At 41.3% G+C, this 24,800-nt stretch overlaps 1 protein-coding gene across 1 annotated transcript in view; it reads right to left on the bottom strand.

Annotated features, from left to right (window-relative positions):
- The window catches only part of SPTLC1 (serine palmitoyltransferase long chain base subunit 1), a 186,507-nt gene that overhangs the window by 95,233 nt on the left and 66,474 nt on the right, over positions 1-24,800 (bottom strand). The window contains exon 7 of the mRNA XM_073632847.1: positions 8,560-8,689. Coding sequence (XP_073488948.1) covers positions 8,560-8,689 — 130 coding nt within the window. The remainder of the gene's footprint in view (positions 1-8,559; positions 8,690-24,800) is intronic.

Below are 24,800 nucleotides of genomic sequence, written 5' to 3'. Positions count from 1 at the left end.
TCCGCACTCCTGGGATGTGAACAGCAGAAATTGCTGGGCAGTGATTTTCTGTCAATAAGAGAATCTGGTTTGTTTCCTTCAAGGCAGCCAAGCTCCTCATGCTCCTTGATGACTGATAAATGCCCCTGTGGTAGCAATGTCACTGCACCAGAGTTGAGTGTCCCTTTAGAAGAAGGGTCCAGTACTGGAGGGACAACCTGAGAGCTCTTAGTTCCAAGAAGTTGAAGGGAAGTTTGGCTTCTTTTCCTGACCATGTTACCCAACTATCAAGGATTATAAGGCTCCTTCCCAGTCTAACAGATTTGCATCTGTTCTAAGAACTTTCCAAATGGAGGTGAAGAAAAGATTTTTCCCACTGTAATGGGGCGTATACACGGTCGGAATTTTAGGCTACAAAAGTCCGACAGACGCCGACGGACCAAATCCGGCAGGCAATCCGATCGTGTGTGGGCTTCCCCGGACTTTCAGCTGACTTTTTCAGTTGCAAATCTGACGTACTTTAGATTTGGAACTTGCTTCAAATCTTTACGTCGTAACTCCGCCGGACCCAGAAATCCGCTCGTCTATATGCTAGTCCGACGGGCAAAAACCCCACGCTAGGGCAGCTATTGGCTACTGGCTATCAACATCCTTATTTTAGTCCGGTGTACGTCATCACGTACGAATCCATTGGACTTGTGTGATCGTATGTAGGCAAGTCCGCTCCTTAGAAAGTCAGCCGCAAGTCTGCCAAAAGTCCGTCGAAAATTTGTCGGACGGCTGTCGGACTTTTGTAGCCGAAAAGTCCGACGGTGTGTACGCCCCATTAGAGTAAGGGTGGTGAACCACCAAGACAAAAAAGTTTTTGTCTGACTAGTTAGGAGCATTGCTAGATCAGGGAAAGAGCATGCTTCGCTTTTCCATGCTGATGGAAGATTTAGTTGCAGAGTACTTGACTGAAATTGGGTGAAAGGTACTGATTGCAGGAGGCCACCATTAGACCCAGAACTCTCATAGCAAGTGTCACTGTGGGATTTCTCTTGGATCTCAGTTGTTGAGCTTGAGCATTTAGGACAAAGAACTTTTTTTGGAAGAAAGACTTTTGCTTGGGATGTGTCCTGGGTTAGATCCAAGTATTCCAGGGGTAGGGAAACTGGAGAGCAGATCTGTCAAAACTGATCACCCAATTAAGCAGCTGAACTGTCTTTTGAACATTTGTAGAGAGTTGTAGGGGAGACAAATCCTTCATGAAAAGGTCAGCTAGCTATCTTGTCACTTAAAATGCCCCAAGTTATAACGTGGGCAAGCAAGGGTGCCAAGACATTTGTGAACACCCTAGGAAAACAGGGTTGGGCCAAAGGGCAGCGCAAAGCCACAAAGTGGTAATAGTTGTTTGCCACGGCAAAGAATAGAAATCACTGATAACATGGGTAAATTGGGAACACGCAGATAGACACCTTCAATGTTCACAGATGCAATTTGTTCCCTTTGACTTAGAGATACAACTACTGACCTTGTGGACTCCATGAGAAATTTTGGAATTAGAAGGAATTTGTTGAGGGATTTTATGCACAGAATAGGGAGAATACTCCCCCTTGGGCTTGTGTATCATGAACAGGTTTGAGTAGACTTCCCCTAACCTGTCCTGTGATCGTACTGGTACAACTCCCCAGAACAAGAGTTGGTTCAGATCATTCTGCATATCTGTCACTGGAATTTTTTTTGGTTGACTTGAAAGAAGAAAGCAGTGAGACAATAGAGTTTCAAAATCTATCGTGTACCCTTTCGAAATCACCGATTGAACATAGAGGTCTGGGATGTCTGTAACCCAGAATGATGTAAACTGCAACAGACTTCTCTCCACTCTTATGATTGATTGTGGCCCTTCATTGTGATAAGGGCTTTCGGAAAGGCTTGGTGGACTGTGTGGGCCAAGCCTGGTTAGAGCATGCAGGTGCTCTGCATTTACAGGAGATAGAGGCGCCTAATAAAAGGGCAATTTTGGTACCTTTCTTCTAATGAAGCAAAACCTTCCTACACGTGACCACTTTTATGAATTAGCCAGGAGTCTCAGCAAACTGGCATCTTCCCAGGATGGGCATAAGTGTGAGATGCCTTTTGCAGGCAGCTTCTGCTGCCCAAGCCTTTAGCCATAAGAGTGAAGGCACTTGCTCCGTCATTGTCCTAGTCCAGTTAGTTCTAATTTCACACAAAGAAACGGCAGCGAGAGCCGATTGCAAGGCTGCTGGGCCTGCCAAGTTAAAGAGAGCTTGTAAAAGCATCTCAAATTTTCTGTCATCGGAATCTTTTAAAGAAGGAACATTTTCAATAGGTACAGTGAACTGTTTGTTTAGAACAGAAAAGGCAGGGTCAACCACAACCACAGGAACAGCCCACTTTGTTGCCAACTCTTTTTAGGGGAACGAAAAGCCTTTCAGGAGTGACTAAAACAATATAAATATGTCCTGTGAGGAAATGAAACACCTCCATCTTGTTCACTGTGTGTGGGAATGAGTCTGCCATTCCAGGGGGCTGGAGGTACACCAGTCTCAGCAACATCAGCCTCGCATATTTTAGTGCATGACTGCGCTCACACACTCACTAAACCCACCGGCTTCATCCCCGTCACCTTCATGAACAAGGAATGTTTTGCAAGTTTTTGGAGGTCTTTGTGCTCAAAAGGAATTAGGTGGGAAGGAGAAGAATCAGGCTGAACAATGCCAAGACTTCCGCAGACAGAGGCAATGAGCTTAGCAATGTTATCAAGCATGTTGCATGAAGCTCTCTCTTCAATATAGTGGCAACGTGGGGGAAAGAAATCTACTGCATCTTCCTCTAACACTGAACTGCATTTTCTCTCATTTTTACAGAGACAAAATGATGCCTCTTTATTTGGAGACTATACCTCTAAATACAAGAAAGTATTTTGCTAGCTTTAGAAAATGCAGCTTGGCATTGCAAGCTAATATTTAAAGTGCTTGTAAACTTCAGACATTAAATATGAACAAAGCAGAACCCTCTATATTGATTACTAGTCTCAATGCAGAGCACCAAGTGTGATTTCTCTCTGCTGCCTCATTCCTCTGCTATATGAATGAGTCACTTCTGACAAGTTTACCTGACACCAAGGGTTAAAAAGGTGATGGGGAGGGAGCTGCAGCACACACCCTGTAACTGTCAGCCTCAGCTAGGTTTCTGTGTGAAGGGAAGGTGGTGTGTCCCTCTCTTCCAATCAGTTCTCAGCTCTCCTTATTGAGTGTAACTTCAACACCCCCCCCCCCCGCCGCCGCCCACCCAATGCTTTCTGAAAAGCTCAGATGATCTATATAAAATGAAAAAATAATACCAAAAACTTCGAAAAAAAAACACAAAAAAAAACCAAACACGTTTTCTGAGTTTGTAACAAAATTTTGCAAATTAATCTTTTCTTTGGTAAACCCCCCCCCCCCCAAATCTGTGTACATTATGTGAGACTTTTTCGCAGCCTAGATGCATCGAGGGGCCCATAATCCAAGAAGCACCTTTGGGCTTTTAAAGGAACATAAATTACACATACAATTTCCTGACTAACCAGCACATTTTTGGAGGCCCTGGAGCACCAGGACAGTGGAACCTCCCACAAAATGACCATATTTTGGAGATTAAACAAACCAACCAAGTTACTTTTTTATAGCCATAGTGAGTCTTTTGAAGACGTCATTTTATTACCACAAGTTTTTGGATAATACTGAAAACTTTTTTTTTTTTTTTTACATACAAAGTTACAAAAGTTAACAAATATGCCAATATGCATTTCTTGAACTGGAAGCAAAGACAAAATGGCAGGGTGTACCACAATAAAGTGAATAACTCCCAATTCCTCTGTCTATAAATCTGCATTGTGTGCTATGCACTGCAGGTTGTCTTATTCACAGCAAGGAACCAGTGCCAACATACAGGGAAACTCTGTATCATTATTTGTAAATACAAATATTGCGATTTTTTTTTCTTTGAGGCATGCGGACTGGTTGTTTTTGTTTGGCTGTCCTCTTGGTGATAAAGCAAAAATGTATGTAGGAAATAGGATTTTAAAGGTACACCCAATATAATAAATAATATTATCTATGATATATGTTACAGATACTGTGATTATTTCTCCTGTCTTGGATGGTCTTCATTCGTTAATAACATACATCCTACCCTACGGGTGATCAGGCATTTTTCTGGACTACAGGGGGTAGTGAACTCTGGGGGTATCCCTCCTCCCCTCCCCTCTCACATAACGCTGCGGGTCCTGCGACTTCCCCGGGAACTCTCTTTAGAGGTATGGAGTTGACGTAGGGGTTGTGTCGGTTGGGAGATTATGGAGGGGGAGGGTGCAAGCCTGGGGTAGGGTCGGGTGGGGGTTGGTGTTTAATTTTTTTTTTTTTTTTGGGGGGGGGGGGGGGTTTGGTGGAGTCATGGTTATACAAGCTAAAGAGCTATTAAGTTGTATAAACATAAATGTTTCATGTATCATTTCTATATATTTATTTATCTTTAATTTTTGTTCTCTTCTTTATACATCCAAGGTTGTTCTTATGTGTACTGTCGTTGAATAGTCAAAAATCCTCATCCATTTTCTTGATGAAGCCTTCCTGGCGAAACATGTTGAAATTTGTGGACGTGGTTATGATCAGAATTTTTTGTGATTACAGTTCTTTCTCTTCATTTGTCAATATTAGGTTGAGGATGTCTACCTTTGACTATGAATGTAAAACTGTTTTCACATTTTATTGCTTTTTTGTGTAAAACTGTATTAATAAATATTGGTATAAATTTTTAATTGATAGTGCTCTTCCTTATATTGGGTGTACCTTTAAAATCCCATTTCCTACCTACATTTTTGCTTTATTACTTTTAGGGATGTTGGTACATAAAAAGTGTTTCCAGCATTTCTGGAAATACTGATCTCTACCCATTCTGCTTGTCCTCTTGGTGATGCGGCGCCAGCAACGTTGATTCCATCTCCAGCATGCGTTGGGTATCCCTCCAGGCGCTGGTCGCTTGTGCGTCAGCTGTCCAAGTGAGTATGCCCTACCCCAACACTACCCAGCGTGACGCTGGGGGCGTCTTGCATAGCGGCCGGGTTGGATATACATTGCAGTCCTGTGGGAAGCAATGGTTTCCCATTTCATGCTGCACACCCTTTGGAATACACGTGTTAGTCTTAGCACCACCAGGGTAGCCGTGTACCCACCCTTTCTCTTACATCCGGGTTCTTTTTGTCCCTTGGTCACCTTAGGTAGTTCCTGATTCTCTGGACAGGATTGGTCTGTCGAGATCCCAGGATATTTGCATTGTATCACTTTTTGTCTTTTTTGGTATGAGGTTCTCTGGTGGTTTCCAAACACACCTTCTTCTGCTTTCCCTCACCTCCTTCCTTCACATTGACCTCACTAGTATATAGGCTGTACGCCCCAAGTCACACGTTATTGACTGCACAAATTTTTCCATTAATTTAGATATTGGAGCTAAACACTGAAGAGTACCTACCCGAAAACTCATAAATAGACAAAAAGTAGTAAGCAGTCAGAATCAAAAAACGAAATTGTTTATATAAAGAAAATACTGCTTTAGCGGAGAACAGGTCAATCACCTAAGGACACAAGCAAAAAAAAAACTGGAGTCTCACTAGAAGATAGTCCTGTACTGTACGATTAAAGTATTCTTTAAAGTGGAGTTCCACCCACTTTTACAACTCTTCAGCATCCCTCACTAAACTGTGCACTGTAAACGAATTGGATATTTTTTTATTTTTTTTCTCAGCACCTACTGTATATCTGCTGTATTCATTTTTCACTTCCTCCTCCCTGGCCGTGGCCCATCGCATCATTTCCTGTTTGCAATGCCTTCTGGGAAAGGGCGGCAACTTCCTCTGACACTGCCGTTGCTATGGAAACCTGACCTGAAACCTATTACGCTGCTTGTGCTGCACTGAGCACGTGCCAGATCTGCAAGGATGAGATCCAGGAAGAAATACAGTCTGGCTTCAGATGCCCACACTTAAGATTGCCACGACCTGCTGTAAGTTTATAAAATAAAGAGTAAGAGTGGGGGAAGGCGGTGGGAGGGATGTCCCCTCCCGCTCCTCCGGGATAACAACCGAGCGGCTTTTAGCCGCATCGGTTGTTATCCCTGGATAGCCGATCGCCCACTCTAAAAAACGGTACTGGGATGATGCCTGCAGCTGTGGGCATCATCCCAGTATAACCCCGAAAGCCGAGGCCGCGTATCTGCGTACGCTCGGAAGCAAGGGGATAAATGCTCAAGTGGCTTGTTAATAAACTATTCATATTCCACAGTAAAACATTTGTCTTAAAGTGGTGGAAAAGGCAGAAAGTTTTATTTATCTTAATGCATTCTATGCAATAAGATAAAAAACCTATGTGCAGCAGCCCCCTAAGCCCCCCCAATGCCTATCTGAGGTCCATCTAGATCCAGTGATGTTGCACAAGAGACTCGACTGTCCAGCACTCCCCTCCTCTTTGGGTGACAGAGCAGCGAGGTGCCATTGGCCAGGCTCAGTGCCTAAATGGAAACTGGGAGCTACTGTTCATAGCAAGCTGTAAGGGCACGCAACAGGAGGGAGGAGCCAGGAGCACCAAAGAGGGACCCGAGAAGAGAAGGATCCAGGCTGTTCTGTGCAAAACTACTACACAGAGCAGGTAAGTATAACAGGTATGTTGTTTTTAACGAAAAATAAAATGAGACTTTGGTATCACTTTAAGCTGGCCATACACTGAGCAAATTCTAGCTGGTTCCCGATGATACAACCAAAATTCGCACCGTGGGTAGCCCAGTAAGCTGCCTCCCGCCTGACATCCCTTGACTGGCGGGGAGGGCTGTCAAAAATAGCCTCAGTAAAAGATTTGTCCATTTGCACTGTGTAATGGATAGATAAATAATAACAGCTATATAGAGCAAACTTTTGGTGCGTTTTTTGCCTGATGCCTTTAGCTATTGAAATGTATATAAATGTTTCAAAAAGCACGGCAATGCACTTTACATTGCATATCTCTACACACCAAATTGCACATGCATTATCAGAGTGCTGTGTCAAGATGTGTGTTTTAACACATCACACAATCCAGGTGTGATGATGAGTTTACATTGATTTCAAATAGAAAAACCATCAAGTAAAACAAAAAAAACAAAAAAGTGATTTTAGCCCAAGAAAATCAAACAGTGCAAACAGACTTCCTGCTTGTATGTGAAAGCTCAGTGTTGTGGGAGAAAAGACAGTTGAGAGAGTTGGGTGTTCATATCATATCTTCCACAAGTTCATAAACAAAACCTTTGAACTGGTTTCTAAAGCAAACAGTTTGAACAAAATCCTCTGAAAAGAGATCTAGATTTATTCCGATGAAAAAAATCTCAATGTCTTGCAAGTGTTAGTATAGGTTCACACATGAGGATTGAGCATTGCATGCCAACAGCAGGCATTCCCTGACCCACAGACAAAATGCACTGCTTGTTTGCAGATATGCCTATAATGCTTAAAGTGGATGTAAACCCAATGTCATCCTTTCTAAACTACTGCCATAGGGGTTATCTATAAGGATATACATGCCTCCTGCATGTATCTTTACCTGTCAAATGTCTCCCCTCTGTCTGTTATGAGAGCTGAAAAAATGCAGATTCTGTGGGTGGGTCTGTTGTCTGGAGCTCAGTGGGTGGAGTCGTGATGTCAGTAGACTCCCCGCCCACGTCTACACTCCCCTTGTCAATATTCATTTTCTCCTGTGTATTTCTTACACTGAACTTCTGCTATGATCTCTAACATCCAGTGAAAAGACAGGAAAGTAACCACATGACTTCAGCATGCCCAATTATGCTGAGGTGTGGAACATCCAATCCTGGCAGAGCAGCAGAAGAAAGGAGTGGGAGGAAATTGAAAAATAACGCATGTGTCTTAGGCTAGTGGACGAGATATGTAAATCACCTGTCACTCACAGCAAGGGGGAGGATTTGACAAAGTTATTCTCTGTTTGTCAAGATTTATCTCACTGAATAATAAAAAAAAAGAGGATTGCTCAGAGATGGATTAACTCTTTGTGGCAAGACTGGGCTCAAATGATAGGAAATCTTATACTATATATTATGACATAAAAAAAAATTTACATTTTACAAGTTTACATCCACTGTAATGGCACGCCAAGGCATTAGAAAACGCAGTGCATTTTCGGGCATGCAAAATTGCATAGTGCCATGCAGCCGCGTTTCCCGAGGGTGCAGCAGCCCATTTAAATGAATGAGCTGCTGTGCCCACACAGACGCAAGCCGCATGACCTGCACAAGTGTGAACCTAGCCTTAAACAGGCTTTTACATTAGTTAGTTACAAAAGAACCACTATTAAAAACATATTTGCAGCACTACTTTAAAAATAATTTAATTATTTAATGGGCAGGCCCCATTGCCACAGTTTAGAAGTTTGTAACTGTTAGCTAGAAGAATAGAACAAAAATGTACCAATATAAGGGATAAAAGCAAGCAAACATCCAACCACAACATAAACAAGTAGGTTAATATATCTTTTGTGTATTCAATTAACATTTTACCTTTTGATCTTCCACTTCCTGTTCCTTTAACAATCTCTCCAAGTCCTTCATATCATTGTGTTTAAAGTACTTGATGCTACTTCTTGATGCCTGCAGCCCCTTCTGAATCGCAAAGCATGCAGCTTCATCCCTGGAAAAGCAAAGAACTGTAACATCAGCACAAGTAAAAAAAAGAAAAAAAAAAAAAAAAAAAAAGAAAAACAACCTCTAAGGCTGGGTCCATGCTAGCTCCATCCGCGGCTCGCAGCAGGGGTCCGGCGAGTCCCAGACCTGCATTTCAGGTGCGAATCAGGTCCGAATTTTTTCCTGAATTTGGACCTGAAAAACGGAGCCAAAGACGCACAGGACCCTTTTCCAGTGCGACTGTGGAAACCTCGGAGGTGTGTGAAGCAGCTCCAATGAGAGTCGGTCACAGTTTCCTGTCATGTCAATTGGATGTGGTGAAACCCGCATCCAATTTGCATAAAAGTGTGAACCCAGCCTAAGAAATGGCGACCATGAATCCAATCTGAAGTACATTATTGGGCATTGGAAATTAAGGTACTGAAAACGATTTTAGAGTTCCTTAAAGCTGAATTTGGGGGGATATACAAATATTGTGTAATTTACAGGAGGTATTTGTATTCTTACTTCAACGTATTGAAATTTATTCCTGATTTGGGGGGGCAGGAGGTGGAGCCTAGCGGAGCAGACATGCACTGTTAGAGCTCCACACCGCTGAGGAGAGAAGAGAAGGACAAAGCGGAGCCTGCAGGCTCAAAAGGTATCCATTTGAACCTTTTTGCCCCTGGGAACAAACTGTGAAAGTTTGGGCAGGAAATATGGTACTGGGAGGAAACCGTGGCAGAAATAAAAATCACCTCACAAAGAGCTCACAGGCACTCACTGCAGCTGAAGCAGCTCCAGTCACCTCACAAGATACAGCATCAGGGCGCTCTCACAGACAGAAAATGTCACAGCAAGACTCTCCATTTGAGTCAGATACAGAACAAATCCTCTCACAAACTTCTCCACAAGCCTCCTCAGTATCCCCAGTAATATTATAATTTGAAAAGATGCTTCATAAGGCTTTAAAACAAACCTCAGACCAAATAACAAAAAGCCTAACCAAAGAAATAAGAGAGCTGGGAAACCGCACCGCAGCCTTAGAAATAAAAATGGATGAAATTGAAATTACAACCCAAGAAAATATAACAGAATTGGAACAATTAAAAAAAAAGAGAATTTAACCACTTGACGACCGCCTCACGCCGATTTACGTCGGCAAGGTGGCACGGACAGGCAAAATCACGTACATATACGCGATTTGCCTTCCGCGGGTGGGGGGTCCGATCGGACCCCCCCCCCCCCCGGTGCCCGAGGCGGTCGTCTTTTGTCCAGCGGCAATCAGAGGTGAGGGGGAGGCCATCCGTTCGTGGCCCCCCCTCGCGATCGCCGCCGGCCAATCAGATCACTTCCTTTGCTGCTGTATGCTAAACAGCAGCAAAGGAAATGATGTCATCTCTCCTCGGCTCGGTATTCCGTTGCAGCGCCGAGGAGAGAAGACTTCACTGTGAGTGCACCAACACTACACAACACAGTAGAACATGCCAGGCACACAAAACACCCCGATGCCCCCCCCCCCCCCCCGATCGCCCCCCGATCCCCCCCCAATCACCCCCCCCCCCCTGTCACAAACTGACACCAGCAGTTTTTTTTTTTTTTTTTTTTTTTTCTGATTACTGCATTGGTGTCAGTTTGTGACAGTTACAGTGTTGGGACAGTGAATATTAGCCCCCTGTAGGTCTAGGATACCCCCCTAACCCCCCCTAATAAAGTTTTAACCCCTTGATCACCCCCCGTCACCAGTGTCGCTAAGCGATCATTTTTCTGATCGCTGTATTAGTGTCGCTGGTGACGCTAGTTAAGGACCTAAATATTTAGGTTTGCCGTCAGCGTTTTATAGCGACAGGGACCCCCATATACTACCTAATAAATGTTTTAACCCCTTGATTGCCCCCTAGTTAACCCTTTCACCACTGATCACCGTATAAGTGTTACGGGTGACGCTGGTTAGTTTGTTTATTTTTTTTAGTGTCAGGGTACCCGCCGTTTATTACCGAATAAAGGTTTAGCCCCCTGATCGCCCGGCGGTGATATGCGTCACCCCAGGCAGCGTCAGATTAGCGCCAGTACCGCTAACACCCACGCACGCAGCATACGCCTCCCTTAGTGGTATAGTATCTGATCCGATCAGATCTATACTAGCGTCCCCAGCAGTTTAGGGTTCCCAAAAACACAGTGTTAGCGGGATCAGCCCAGATACCTGCTAGCACCTGCGTTTTGCCCCTCCGCCCGGCCCAGCCCAGCCCAGCCCACCCAAGTGCAGTATCGATCGATCACTGACACTTACAAAACACTAAATGCATAACTGCAGCGTTCGCAGAGTCAGGCCTGATCCCTGCGATCGCTAACAGTTTTTTTGGTAGTATTTTGGTGAACTGGCAAGCACCAGCCCCAAGCAGCGTCAGATTAGCGCCAGTACCACTAACACCCACGCACGCACAGTACACCTCCCTTAGTGGTATAGTATCTGAACGGATCAATATCTGATCCGATCAGATCTATACTAGCGTCCCCAGCAGTTTAGGGTTCCCAAAAACACAGTGTTAGTGGGATCAGCCCAGATACCTGCTAGCACCTGCATTTTGCCCCTCCGCCCGGCCCAGCCCACCCAAGTGCAGTATCGATCGATCACTGTCACTTACAAAACACTAAACGCATAACTGCAGTGTTCGCAGAGTCAGGCCTGATCCCTGCGATCGCTAACAGTTTTTTTGGTAGCTTTTTATTGAACTGGCAAGCGCCAGCGGCCTAGTACACCCTGGTCGTAGTCAAACCAGCACTGCAGTAACACTTGGTGACGTGGCGAGTCCCATAAGTGCAGTTCAAGCTGGTGAGGTGGCAAGCACAAGTAGTGTCCCGCTGCCACCAAAAAGACAAACACAGGCCCGTCGTGCCCATAGTGCCCTTCCTGCTGCATTCGCCAATCCTAATTGGGGACCCACCACTTCTGCAGCGCCCGTACTTCCCCCATTCACATCCCCAACCAAATGCAGTCGGCTGCATGAGAGGCATTTTCTTTATGTCCTCCCGAGTACCCCTACCCAACGAACCCCCAAAAAAGATGTCGTGTCTGCAGCAAGCACGGATATAGGCGTGACACCCGCTATTATTGTCCCTCCTGTCCTGACAATCCTGGTCTTTGCATTGGTGAATGTTTTGAACGCTACCATTCATTAGTTGAGTATTAGCGTAGGGTACAGCATTGCACAGACTAGGCGCACTTTCACAGGGTCTCCCAAGATGCCATCGCATTTTGAGAGACCCGAACCTGGAACCGGTTACCGTTATAAAAGTTAGTTACAAAAAAAGTGTTAAAAAAAAAAAAAATATATAAAATAAAAAAAAATAGTTGTCGTTTTATTGTTCTCTCTCTCTATTCTCTCTCTCTTGTTCTGCTCTTTTTTACTGTATTCTATTCTGCAATGTTTTATTGTTATTATGTTTTATCATGTTTGCTTTTCAGGTATGCAATTTTTTATACCTTACCGTTTACTGTGCTTTATTGTTAACCATTTTTTTGTCTTCAGGTACGCCATTCACGACTTTGAATGGTTATACCAGAATGATGCCTGCAGGTTTAGGTATCATCTTGGTATCATTCTTTTCAGCCAGCGGTCGGCTTTCATGTAAAAGCAATCCTAGCGGCTAATTAGCCTCTAGACTGCTTTTACAAGCCGTGGGAGGGAATGCCCCCCCCCCACCGTCTTCCGTGTTTTTCTCTGGCTCTCCTGTCTCAACAGGGAACCTGAGAATGCAGCCGGTGATCATAGACCATAGAGCTGATCAGAGACCAGAGTGGCTCCAAACATCTCTATGGCCTAAGAAACCGGAAGCTACGAGCATTTTATGACTTAGATTTCGCCAGATGTGAATAGCGCCATTGGGAAATTGGGGAAGCATTTTATCACACCGATCTTGGTGTCATCAGATGCTTTGAGGGCAGAGGAGAGATCTAGGGTCTAATAGACCCCAATTTTTTCAAAAAAAAAGTACCTGTCACTACCTATTGCTATCATAGGGGATATTTACATTCCCCGAGATAACAATAAAAATGATTAAAAAAAAAAAAATATGAAAGGAACAGTTTAAAAATAAGATAAAAAAGCAAAAAAATAATAAACAAAAAAAAAAAAAGCACCCCTGTCGCCCCCTGCTCTCGCGCTAAGGCGAACGCAAGCGGCGGTCTGTCGTCAAACGTAAAAACAGCAATTGCACCATGCATGTGAGGTATCGCCGCGAAGGTCAGATCGAGGGCAGTAATTTTTGCAGTAGACCTCCTCTGTAAATCTAAAGTGGTAACCTGTAAAGGCTTTTAAAGGCTTTTAAAAATGTATTTATTTTGTTGCCACTGCACGTTTGTGCGCAATTTTAAAGCATGTCATGTTTGGTATCCATGTACTCGGCCTAAGATCATCTTTTTTATTTCATCAAACATTTGGGCAATATAGTGTGTTTTAGTGCATTAAAATTTAAAAAAGTGTGTTTTTTCCCCAAAAAATGCGTTTGAAAAATCGCTGCGCAAATACTGTGTGAAAAAAAAAAAATGAAACACCCACCATTTTAATCTGTAGGGCATTTGCTTTAAAAAAAATATATAATGTTTGGGGGTTCAAAGTAATTTTTTTGCAAAAAAAAATAACTTTTTCATGTAAACAATGAGTGTCAGAAAGGGCTTTGTCTTCAAGTGGTTAGAAGAGTTGGTGATGTGTGACATAAGCTTCTAAATGTTGTGCATAAAATGCCAGGACAGTTCAAAACCCCCCCAAATGACCCCATTTTGGAAAGTAGACACCCCAAGCTATTTGCTGAGAGGCATGTCGAGTCCATGGAATATTTTATATTGCGACACAAGTTGCGGGAAAGAGACAAATTTTTTTTTTTTTTTTGCACAAAGTTGTCACTAAATGATATATTGCTCAAACATGCCATGGGAATATGTGAAATTACACCCCAAAATACATTCTGCTGCTTCTCCTGAGTACGGGGATACCACATGTGTGAGACTTTTTGGGAGCCTAGCCGCGTATGGGACCCCGAAAACCAAGCACCGCCTTCAGGCTTTCTAAGGGCATAAATTTTTGATTTCACTCTTCACTGCCTATCACAGTTTCGGAGGCTATGGAAAGCCCAGGTGGCACAAAACGCCCCCAAATGACCCCATTTTGGAAAGTAGACACCCCAAGCTATTTGCTGAGAGATATAGTGAGTATTTTGCAGACCTCACTTTTTGTCACAAAGTTTTGAAAATTGAAAAAAGAAAAAAAAAAAAAAAAAAGTTTTTTCTTGTCTTTCTTCATTTTCAAAAACAAATGAGAGCTGCAAAATACTCACCATGCCTCTCAGCAAATAGCTTGGGGTGTCTACTTTCCAAAATGGGGTCATTTGGGGGGGTTTTGTGCCACCTGGGCATTCCATGGCCTCCGAAACTGCGATAGGCAGTGAAGAGTGAAATCAAAAATTTACACCCTTAGAAATCCTGAAGGCAGTGCTTGGTTTTCGGGGCCCCGTACGCGGATAAGCTCCCAAAAAGTCCCACACATGTGGTATCCCCATACTCAGGAGAAGCAGCTGAATGTATTTTGGGGTGCAATTCCACATAGGCCCATGGCCTGTGTGGGCAATATATCATTTAGTGACAACTTTTTGTAAATATTTTTTTTTTTTTTTTTTGTCATTATTCAATCACTTGGGACAAAAAAAATAAATATTCAATGGGTTCAACATGCCTCTCAGCAATTTCCTTGGGGTGTCTACTTTCCAAAATGGGGTCATTTGGGGGGGTTTTGTACTGCCCTGCCATTTTAGCACCTCAAGAAATGACATAGGCAGTCATAAACTAAAAGCTGTGTAAATTACAGAAAATGTACCCTAGTTTGTAGACGCTATAACTTTTGCGCAAACCAATAAATATATGCTTATTGACATTTTTTTTACCAAAGACATGTGGCCGAATACATTTTGGCCTAAATGTATGACTAAAATTTAGTTTATTGGATTTTTTTTATAACAAAAAGTAGAAAATATCATTTTTTTTCAAAATTTTCGGTCTTTTTCCGTTTATAGCGCAAAAAATAAAAACTGCAGAGGTGATCAAATACCATCAAAAGAAAGCTCTATTTGTGGGAAGAAAAGGACGCAAATTTCGTTTGGGTACAGCATTGCATGACCGCGCAATTAGCAGTTAAAGCGACGCAGTGCCAAATTGGAAAAAGACCTCTGGTCCTTAGGCAGCATAATGGTCCGGGGCTCAAGTGGTTAATACTTCAAACTAAGCTCGAAGATTACGAAAATAGAGCCAGACGTTCAAACTTGCGCATAAGGGGAATACCTGAAACTGTGACAGACCTGCAATCTACTATTACTGCTCTATTACAAGAACTAAAGCCAGATATCCCTATTGAACGTTTAGAACTGGACAGAGTACACAGAGCCCTCACAGCCAAAAAGAAAGATGGACCCCCACGTGATATAATCACAAAATTTCATTATTACAGAACGAAAGAACAAATACTAATTGCTGCAAGAGAAAAAAAAGAACTTAATTTTCAAGGACACAATTATCAAATTTTTGCTGACCTATACCAACTTACTACTACTAAAAGACGATCCATGAAACCCCAACTAATGGAACTGCAACGCCACAACATTATGTATCAATGGGGCTTCCCCTTTTCAGTCAGATTTAACTACCAAGGTACAATTTACAGAAGCAGATCAGCAGATGAACTACAACAAACCCTTTTAAAATTAAATCTGACAGAACCCACAAGCAGCAACACTCCCACATGCAGAAGAATGGCATCATCTTCACCTTCAGGCAGCACCCAGAAAATTTCAGAACAAAATGGGAATCATCATTCTCACAAAAGAGGCCGTTATGCCACATCATCCATGGACCAAGAAGATTCAATGGACTGACATCCTAATTCCTGATATCTCTTCATTTATTATACTAAGAGATGGTTCTCTATAAAAAACCTATATTTATAACTGAATGTAACTGCATTCTGATAGTCACACACTGTGTGGGATCATGTTACATTCCAGTTATATTTCTTATTACTTCTGATTCATATAGCCTAAGAATATATAAGTGAAATAAGGAAATTCTTGTTCAGTTATATATTATCAGGTAATAACAATAGATTTATTACTTTTTAGGACAAATATGTTCAATAATCCAGAAGTAATGGAAGCTTTTTCTTTCTTTTCTTAAAACTAGTTCCTAGAATTATGTTTTTGTTTATTCTAATCTGAAGCAATACAACCTCAATTTTATGAGTTAACATATCTAAACAGTTACATATGAATAAAATATGTAATTGTTTACTCTAAAAGGGTTAAAATCCCAAAATAATTCAAACTATCTTCATCAATACCAAAGTTATTAACAGTACCTTTCTAACTGAATTATTTAGCCTAGGGCAAGACTAACCATATACAACCACCCTGGAATAAATAATTTCAACAAAAACTATATTCTGCACTCCAATTAATGAAACATCATTTTGATGTCTTTTGACATAGCACTTCTCTCCTGTAAGCGGAAGATCCGTGTACCCCCATTAGCCCTCCTCATTCTCCCAACCATATTATGTGGGAGTGTGACGAAGGCACTTATTCCCCTGAGAGAGATATTTATTCTCTTTCACGGGTAAATTGTGATTACTTGCAAAAAATAATTTATACAATGTATCATCTAATCTCATATGTTTTTTGTTTACTCTTTACTCCAGAATTCACTGGTTTCTTTTCTATCTATTCATCTCTTCAGTCCACACAGGTTGATCTGCGCAGTCAGCTCTGCATAACAAAAAGTAAGTCAAAACTATTTGATCTATTGCCATGGCACCACTGAATATACTTTCCCTGAATGTTCAGGGAATAAATGTACCTCAAAAAAGGACCAAAGCCTTCCGTACTTTCCATAACAAGAAGGCTCACATAGTATGCCTCCAAGAAACACACTTCACCAAAGATTCTACTCCAAAATATATTTCTCCTTTTTATCAACAAATTTACACGGCTTCTGCCTGTACCAAGCAAAGGGGAACTCTAATTGCATTTCACCGATCCACACCATTCACCTTATCATCAGAAATTAAAGACCCAGAAGGTAGATACCTGATACTCATGGGTTATATAATGGATACAGCAATCACGGTGATTTCCTACTACGCTTCTAACAAACAACCTACACCATTCCTCTCACATATATTACAAGTGATTAATACACACAAAATAGGAACAGTGATAATGTGTGGGGATTCGAACCAGGTCCTCTTCCCATTTCTAGATAAATCACCTTTTACACCATCCAAAATAACCTCTAGATTACCTTTTTCTCAACTTCTTTCCAAATACAATCTGGTAGATTCATGGAGAGAAAGTAACCCAATGAAAAAGAAATTCACTTATTTCTCGCACCCTCATCAAATCTTCACCAGAATAGATCATATTTTTCTAACAATAGGAATGATACCAGAAATTATTGCATCAGATATAATTCCGATTCCGTGGTCTGACCATAATGCAGTATACACTACTATAGCCTCAGCCATACCAAAAGCGCATGACCCAACGTGGTACTTACCGGACATAATGCTCAAACACCCACTACATCAGATGACCATTGAACAAGCTTTAAAGGAATACATATCAATTAATAATACAACAGACATCTCCCCAATAACACTGTGGGAAGCTCATAAGCCTGTCTTGCGTGGTACAATACAAAGACAAATGGCACTATTTAAACGGGAACGCAAAAATCTAGCAAAAAAACTAGAACTCAATTTTAATGCAGCCTACATATCATTTCAAGATAATCCATCTCAGAGTACAAAATCTCATCTGGAAAAATCTAGATTGGAATACGATCCATTTCTCACTGAGTCAGTTGATAAATCCCTCAAACGCTCCAAACACAATTTCTACATGAATACAAACAAACCAGGTACATATTTGGCTCGGGCATTAAATTCAACTAACAAATCTTTCAAACCAATACGTTTGAAATTATCAAAAAATTTTTACACTTGTAATCCAGTTAAAATAGTCCATAAATTTCACTCACATCTCGCAACTTTATACAAGACAAACAATGAATTTAATCCTACAGAGGCTGAATCCTTCTTCTCAAAAATAACCTTACCTGAGTTATCTCAGAATCAAAAAAGCAGTTTGGATGAGCCTATAACTATAGATGAAGTTGCTAACGCCATAAAAGACCTAAAACTTAACAAAAGACCAGGCCCAGACGGCTACTCGGCTTTATACTATAAAACATTCTCAGAAATACTCTCTCCCATTCTCACTGAAACTTTTAACAAACTTCTAGATAGACATTCTTTTCGGCAAGAAACACTAATGGCAATTGTTTGTATGATCCCAAAACCCCTTTCTGATGATACTTCCTGTGTGAATTATCGGCCTATCTCTCTGTTAAACCTCGATATTAAATTATTAGCAAAAATAATAGCAAAACGCCTCAATAGCATTATAGGAAAATTAATACATAGAGATCAAGTAGGCTTCATGCCAAATAGACAGGCAGGCGATAATATACGCAGGGCAGTGTTATTGGCACATATTGCTAAAAAACGGAAAATCCCTTTATGTTTTCTATCTCTCGATATTAAGAGGGCATTTGACACAGTATCCTGGCAATATATGCAATATTCATTACAAAAATGGGGTTTTGGACCCCACTTTTTAACATGGATCAAAGCATTATATAATAAACCCAAAGCCTATATAAAATATGCTGGATACAAATCTGAAGCCTTTAATATCGAAAGAGGTACCCAACAGGGTTGCCCATTATCTCCCTTATTATTTGCCCTTATACTCGAACCCATGGCCCAATACATCAGAACAAACCAAACTATAACTGGCATTGAAGTAGGAGGTATTACACACAAATTATGTATATTTGCAGACGATATATTACTTTTTCTATCATCACCACAGGTCTCTGGTCCTAACTCAATACCAGCTCTTGATGGGTTTGCAGCCCTATCCGGCCTTATGATTAATCCTAAGAAATGCCTAGTGCTTAATATTTCACTCACAACATGGAATTGATCCTGGCTAGGGCTGCACTCCCATTCACATGGGCAGAAAAATCAATCCCATATCTTGGAATTCATTTAACAGCATCTCATTCTGACTTATTCTCAAACAATTATCCTCCTGTATTAAGACAGATCACAAATCTAATAAAACAATGGTCGCAACTTCCTTTATCCTGGATAGGGAAGATTAATGCAATCAAAATGACTATTCTACCCAAATTGCTTTATCTATTCAGAGTCCTCCCTATTCCAATTCCTTCCTATTTTTTGAGAATAGTACAAAAAAGAGCAACTTCGTTTATATGGGGCTCTTCTAAACCACGTATACCTATACACACACTACATCTTCCCAAAAATAAAGGAGGCCTAGGATACCCTAATTTTACTAACTACTACAGAGCAGCACATTTGGCCAGTCTGTCCAAATACCATGCCAAACAGGAAATCCCATTATGGGTATTTATAGAGGCTTCAGAAAATGACCCTCTATTAATATCAAATTTATTATGGCTTGATCCTAAAGACCGCTTTAAAATTCATAATCCCATAACTAAACACTTCTTATCTCTCTGGGATAAACTAAAAACCAAATATCAGTTACAATCTCCACACAATCCTCTCCTTTCTTTTATCAGAAATCCGGCCTTTTATCCGGCATGGATCTACCCAAATTAAATTAAATAAAGCTTGGACAACATCAGGCATTCAGACACTAAATGACTTCATAGCATCTAAATCATTCCTTTCATTCCCATCGCTTAGAGAAAAATATGATCTACCAAACTCTGAGATATTTAGATATCTCCAAATCAAAAATTTCTATACACCATTCCGAAAGGGGGATACACCATTATCCCAATTATCCATTTTTGAATCAATCTGTACAAAAGATCCATTTGCTAAAGGTACAATTTCATCACTTTATAATCAATTATATGGAGTAGCAAATCTTAATAGACCCTCTTACGTTCAGAGGTGGGAGGAGGACCTGGGACGAACTTTAGAAGACACGGATTGGTCTAACATATGGCTCACATCTAAGTCATCTTCACCCAACATCTTAGCACTGGAGACAAATTATAAAGTCCTAACTCGCTGGTACCTTGTACCCGCTAGAGTGGCAAAATATTCACCTAATACCTCAGCTCTTTGTTTTCGAGGATGCCCAGAAATAGGCACATATTTACACATATGGTGGACGTGCCCAGTAATCCAAACCTTCTGGAAGGAAGTCTTCGTGATTGCATCTAAAATATTTAAAAAAATAATACAACCAGATCCATATTTAACTTTACTTAATCTAAAACCGGAATGGTTAACACTCTCTCAATTCAAACTTATGATCCAACTAATAACGGCTGCAAAACAAACAGTGGCCAAGGCATGGAAATCTCCTACATTGGTACTAGCAGAAACAATTCACAGAATGAATAATACAATGTCCCATGCTAAGATGGTAGCCATCGATCAAAATCAAATTCCAAAATTTGAAAAACTTTGGCATCCTTGGATAAAACAACAGTTCCTGTCAAACTTCAATGACTCTGTCCGGTTGCCATGGTAACAGATTAAATGACTTACAGAAACACCCATTCTAAGGCTTCAAAGAGAACTAAAAAGAATAATAAACTGACGAGCGGGACAACCTTGTGGACCATACCTCTACCTTTCAACCCTTTTTCTTCTCTTTCCTTTTCTCCACCTTACAATTAAAGCTCATTATCAGAATTTATTTGACCTATATACACTCTACTTGTAAACAATATGTATAGTAGGTATAAATCATTTAAATACCTACAAAAGTAACTAAGGAAATGATATATATCTTTAATTTAGGTTTACGTGAACCCAATGTTTAATATTTGAAATTTCATGATATTTACCTATATAAACCCTACTGTAAAACAATGAGCTTACTTTATAGATCCTTGTAAACTTACTTTATGTATCTTTATAACATTGTATACTCAATAAACTTTTTTTGACAAGGAAATTTATTCCTGATTTATGCAGTAATCAAGTGTGAAACTCTGCCTCTGCGCAACAGCTTCCTATAACAAAGACTGGTCACTGTTGCTCTCTCTCCATATGCATAGTGACTGGTCTGGTTTCCAAAACCTTGTGAAGTTTACTGCAGGCTGTAGTGGGTGGGGTCTGCTGGGTGGCTCCCACAGCTCTGCGGCTATGTACAGCACCGTGACAAAGTCACTGCTACATTTACAAAGATATATCTGGGTTTGTAAAGACATTTGGTGCACACAAAGGGGAATTTACAGTGGATATAAAAAGTCTACACAGCCCTGTTAAAATGTCAGGTTTCAGTGATGTAAAAAAATTAGACAAAGCTAAATCATTTCAGAACATTTTTCCTCCACCTTTGTGACCTATAAACTGTACAACTCAACAAACTGAAATCTTTTAGGTGGAGGGAAGTAAAAATAAAAAATGTGGTTAGAAAAGTGTGAACACCCTGTTATAATTGGGGATGTAGCTGTGTTCAGAATTAGACCCCTTTCACACTGGAGCACTTTTCATGTGTTTTAGCACTAAAAATAGCACCAGGAAAAGTGCCGCTCATGCCTCCCCAGTGTGAAAGCCTGAGTGCTTTCACACTAGGGCAGTGCGCTTGCAGGACAGGAAAAAAAAAAGTTCTGCAAGCAGCATCTTTCAGGCAGTCACCGATCCCAAAATGCCCTGCCTATTGAAATGAACGGGCAGCACCGCAACACGGGCGCTTTTAACTCTTTCTCCGGCTGATAGCAAGGGTTAAAAGCGCCCCGCTAGCAGCTGAAAAGCGCCGCTATAGCAGCGGTTAAGCGGCGCTAAAACTAATGGCGGCACCGCCCCAGTGCTAAAGTACACTTATGCAATCACATTCAAACTCATGTTAATTAGGAGTCAGTACACACCTGCTATCATTTAAAGTGCCTCTCATTAACCCCAGATAAAGTTCAGCTGTTCTAGTAGCTCTTTCCTGACATTTTCTTAGTCGCATCCTACAGCAAAAGCCATGGTCCGCAGAGAACTTCCCCACCCGCAACCTTCAGAGACATGTTACAGATCCCAGAAGGCTGCAGGATCATTCACAATGCAAAGCATGGCTCGCACATGCGCAGTGGGCATCCAGCTGTGAAACCGCAGGGCAGGCTGCCCACAGTAAACATGCCGATGCTGGGGACTCAAAGACCAGCAAAGAACCGGTTCAGGTGAGCAAGGTGCTGGACCCCTAGACAGGTGATTGTCCTTTCAATAAAACGTCATCAGCTACAGCATATGTAGCTGTGGACTTTACATTTTTTCAAACAGGGCAAAAAACAGAAACAGACAAAAGGTGCCAATCATTCCCAAAAAGTGTTCAATGAAGTTCTACTTCATGTTCTTCTAAAGCAAGATTATTGCTTAATAGATAACTCCGCTTTATTAGAAAAAAAAAAAAAAAATTATAGAAAAAAAAAAACAAAAAAAAAAAAAAAAAACCACACTATGTTTGTAGCATATACATTTGCTAAACAAGCTATATTGTAATTTAAAGTTTATTAAAATCATCTTTCCATTCTAATCTTTTGATTTCCTGCAAAATCCAATGCAATATGGCAACCAGGAGGCGATCTGCATAGGCATACAGAACGCTTCCAAAACCGTAATTTCCTGCTTGTGTGATTGGCTCACTGATTTTCCTAGAAGTCTGCACTAAGACACACATTTTAGGGAACCTCTAGAACAGAAATGTAATTTTCGGTGAGATACCCCCTAGGGGTTAAATACTCCTAAAGGGATCCATTTGCTAATATTACTGGTTAGGTGCAAGGGAATGAGAATAGGTACCACATCCCAAAGTAAAGAATTTAAATAGAAAAGGCCTTTCAGAGTGTCAGCATTGAACCAAACATGGTACAGTTAAAATGTTGATTTAGTACATATTAAAAAAAAAAAGACACAAAAACAAGGACATATTAATGTACAAAAGGGAATATTGGTTAACATCAACCGTGGATTAAAATGTGCTTTGCTGAGGTTCCAATCCTTTGTACACTTGCTTCTACATCTACATATTTCACCTATTTTGGCTTCATCAGAAAGTATATTAAGTATTAGGAATGCAACTACATAGAAAAATAATTAGAGCATAATTACAATTTATAAGCTGTATCAGAAAAAAAAGGAAGAAGTAGAATTTATCACACCCATCACATACACACAGGGGCCAAACCCAACCAACGCGAGACAATCGCAGTGTGAGATCACAACAAGAATGAAAATACTGGATGGAGATCAAACTGCCCAAGGATTGCCGCCGTCGGCCCCCAACCAGTGCGGGGTGAACCGCAGAGAGGATACAATGTCATGGAATAATACAGAATACACAGTACTGCAATGTAACAGGTATGGGGAAAATAATATTCTTCATAAAGGCCGTATGGCAATGTTTGCAAGTGTTCCTCTAAACACGGTCCTGGAAGACAGGTTGTTAATGTCCAAGTCCAATTAGCTGTAGTTTGCCAAACAAATTGCAACACTTGCTAGTTGCAGGGTGAACTTCTCAAAATTCCTATCTACAGAATCTTAAAATGAAGAAACATCTATTAATGACAGTAAGGATGTCCATTTAAGACTGAGATGGCCGGGTCTAGTACCACAACAATCCACTTTTGTGTAATTCTTTTCCACTGGATATAGCTTGCAAGTGATTCTTAAAAGAAAGAGTACAAATACATTCAGAAGAACTCAAATCAATATTAAAATTGCCCATTCTATTTGGTCATGAATGGAAAAAATGTTTTTTTTTTTAGACTTTGCAGCCTCTTCGTACCTAGGAGGGGACATAACGAGACACTGGAGAAACAAGTGCGGCTATGCCGAGGGCATTTGCTCACAGCAAAAGTGAGTAGGTCTACATTGGCATGAATTGTGCATAATGCCATAATAGCAGGTATATAGGAGCCGAGGGGTGAGAAATCTTCTGCAACTATCTCCAACACGGTCTCTGGGTCCTCTTCATTGTCCTCTGTTTCTACCACTTCTAGAGCAGGTAGATCTACTCCTGACTCATGTATAGAAGGTGGGGATGGAAAACAAAAGCCTGGCACTTTTGAGCTCTAGACAGTGATGGCTGTTAGCTGTCTGAGAAAGTCTGTCATAGGTGCAGAGAAATCTGCCTTGGTCATACAGACCACTTGTTGCATGCCTGAGATGGAGCTAGAATTTAATACAGAGAACAGTGCTCTGGTGCAAGGTAAATTTTGTCACTCTGAGCGATTTGAGTGTTTTTTTAAACCTTTAGCAGAACGAGTGTTTGCCTGAGCTTTTGCTGTGGTTCCCTTGCACCTGGTTTCAGCCATTGCCATCAGTGAGGGTGTTCCCCTGTGGGGTACTCGAAGAAGGGTGCAGACATTAGGTAAGCATGTCCGTCGAAGCATACATAGCAACTCCCTTTGTCGTCCATCCTTGTGGCCAAAAAGGCAGGAGGAAGTGCCCCGGGTAAAAGGCTCCGAACGGAAGTGGTGGTAAAAGTGCAACCAGTGATGTTATGTAACACTTAGTCAACACAGTGAATTTCCACTACCAGTTTTGACACTGCTGCTTACATATATGGGTAAACTCTTTTACAGCTCAATATTTGCAGGCTGGGTACTTCTGGAATCAATAGCATTTAACACCTGGTCTGCATGTATATGTGGTAACATTTCATAGCTACCTGTATGCTGCCTTCTGACATATGAAGAAAGGTTAACTCTGAGGGTTAGAAATCGTGTGGGTTCAGCTGAACTTGCACGATCTCAAACTGTCAATGCAGGGGGGGGGGTATTGACAGACATCTGTATGGGTTCATGCGCAGATGATGTCTATAGAAACTGCACCACAAAAATCGCCAAAAGTAGTACAGGCACTACTTTTGGGAATCGGTGCAACGTCACTAAAAGTCGGCATCGCACCAATTCGGACGGTGCCATTGCCGGCAATAGCAGATTTGGCATGCAATTTGACATGTCAAATCGCATGCCAAATCGGCCCGATGTGAATGGGTGCAGTCTGCTCACATAATTTGGCATGGTTAGAATG

Source organism: Aquarana catesbeiana, linkage group LG01, assembly GCF_042186555.1.
Source record: "Aquarana catesbeiana isolate 2022-GZ linkage group LG01, ASM4218655v1, whole genome shotgun sequence".
In the NCBI taxonomy this organism is placed as follows: domain Eukaryota; kingdom Metazoa; phylum Chordata; class Amphibia; order Anura; family Ranidae; genus Aquarana; species Aquarana catesbeiana.
Note: the sequence above shows the minus strand (reverse complement) of the source record. Positions and strands in the feature narration are given on the sequence as shown.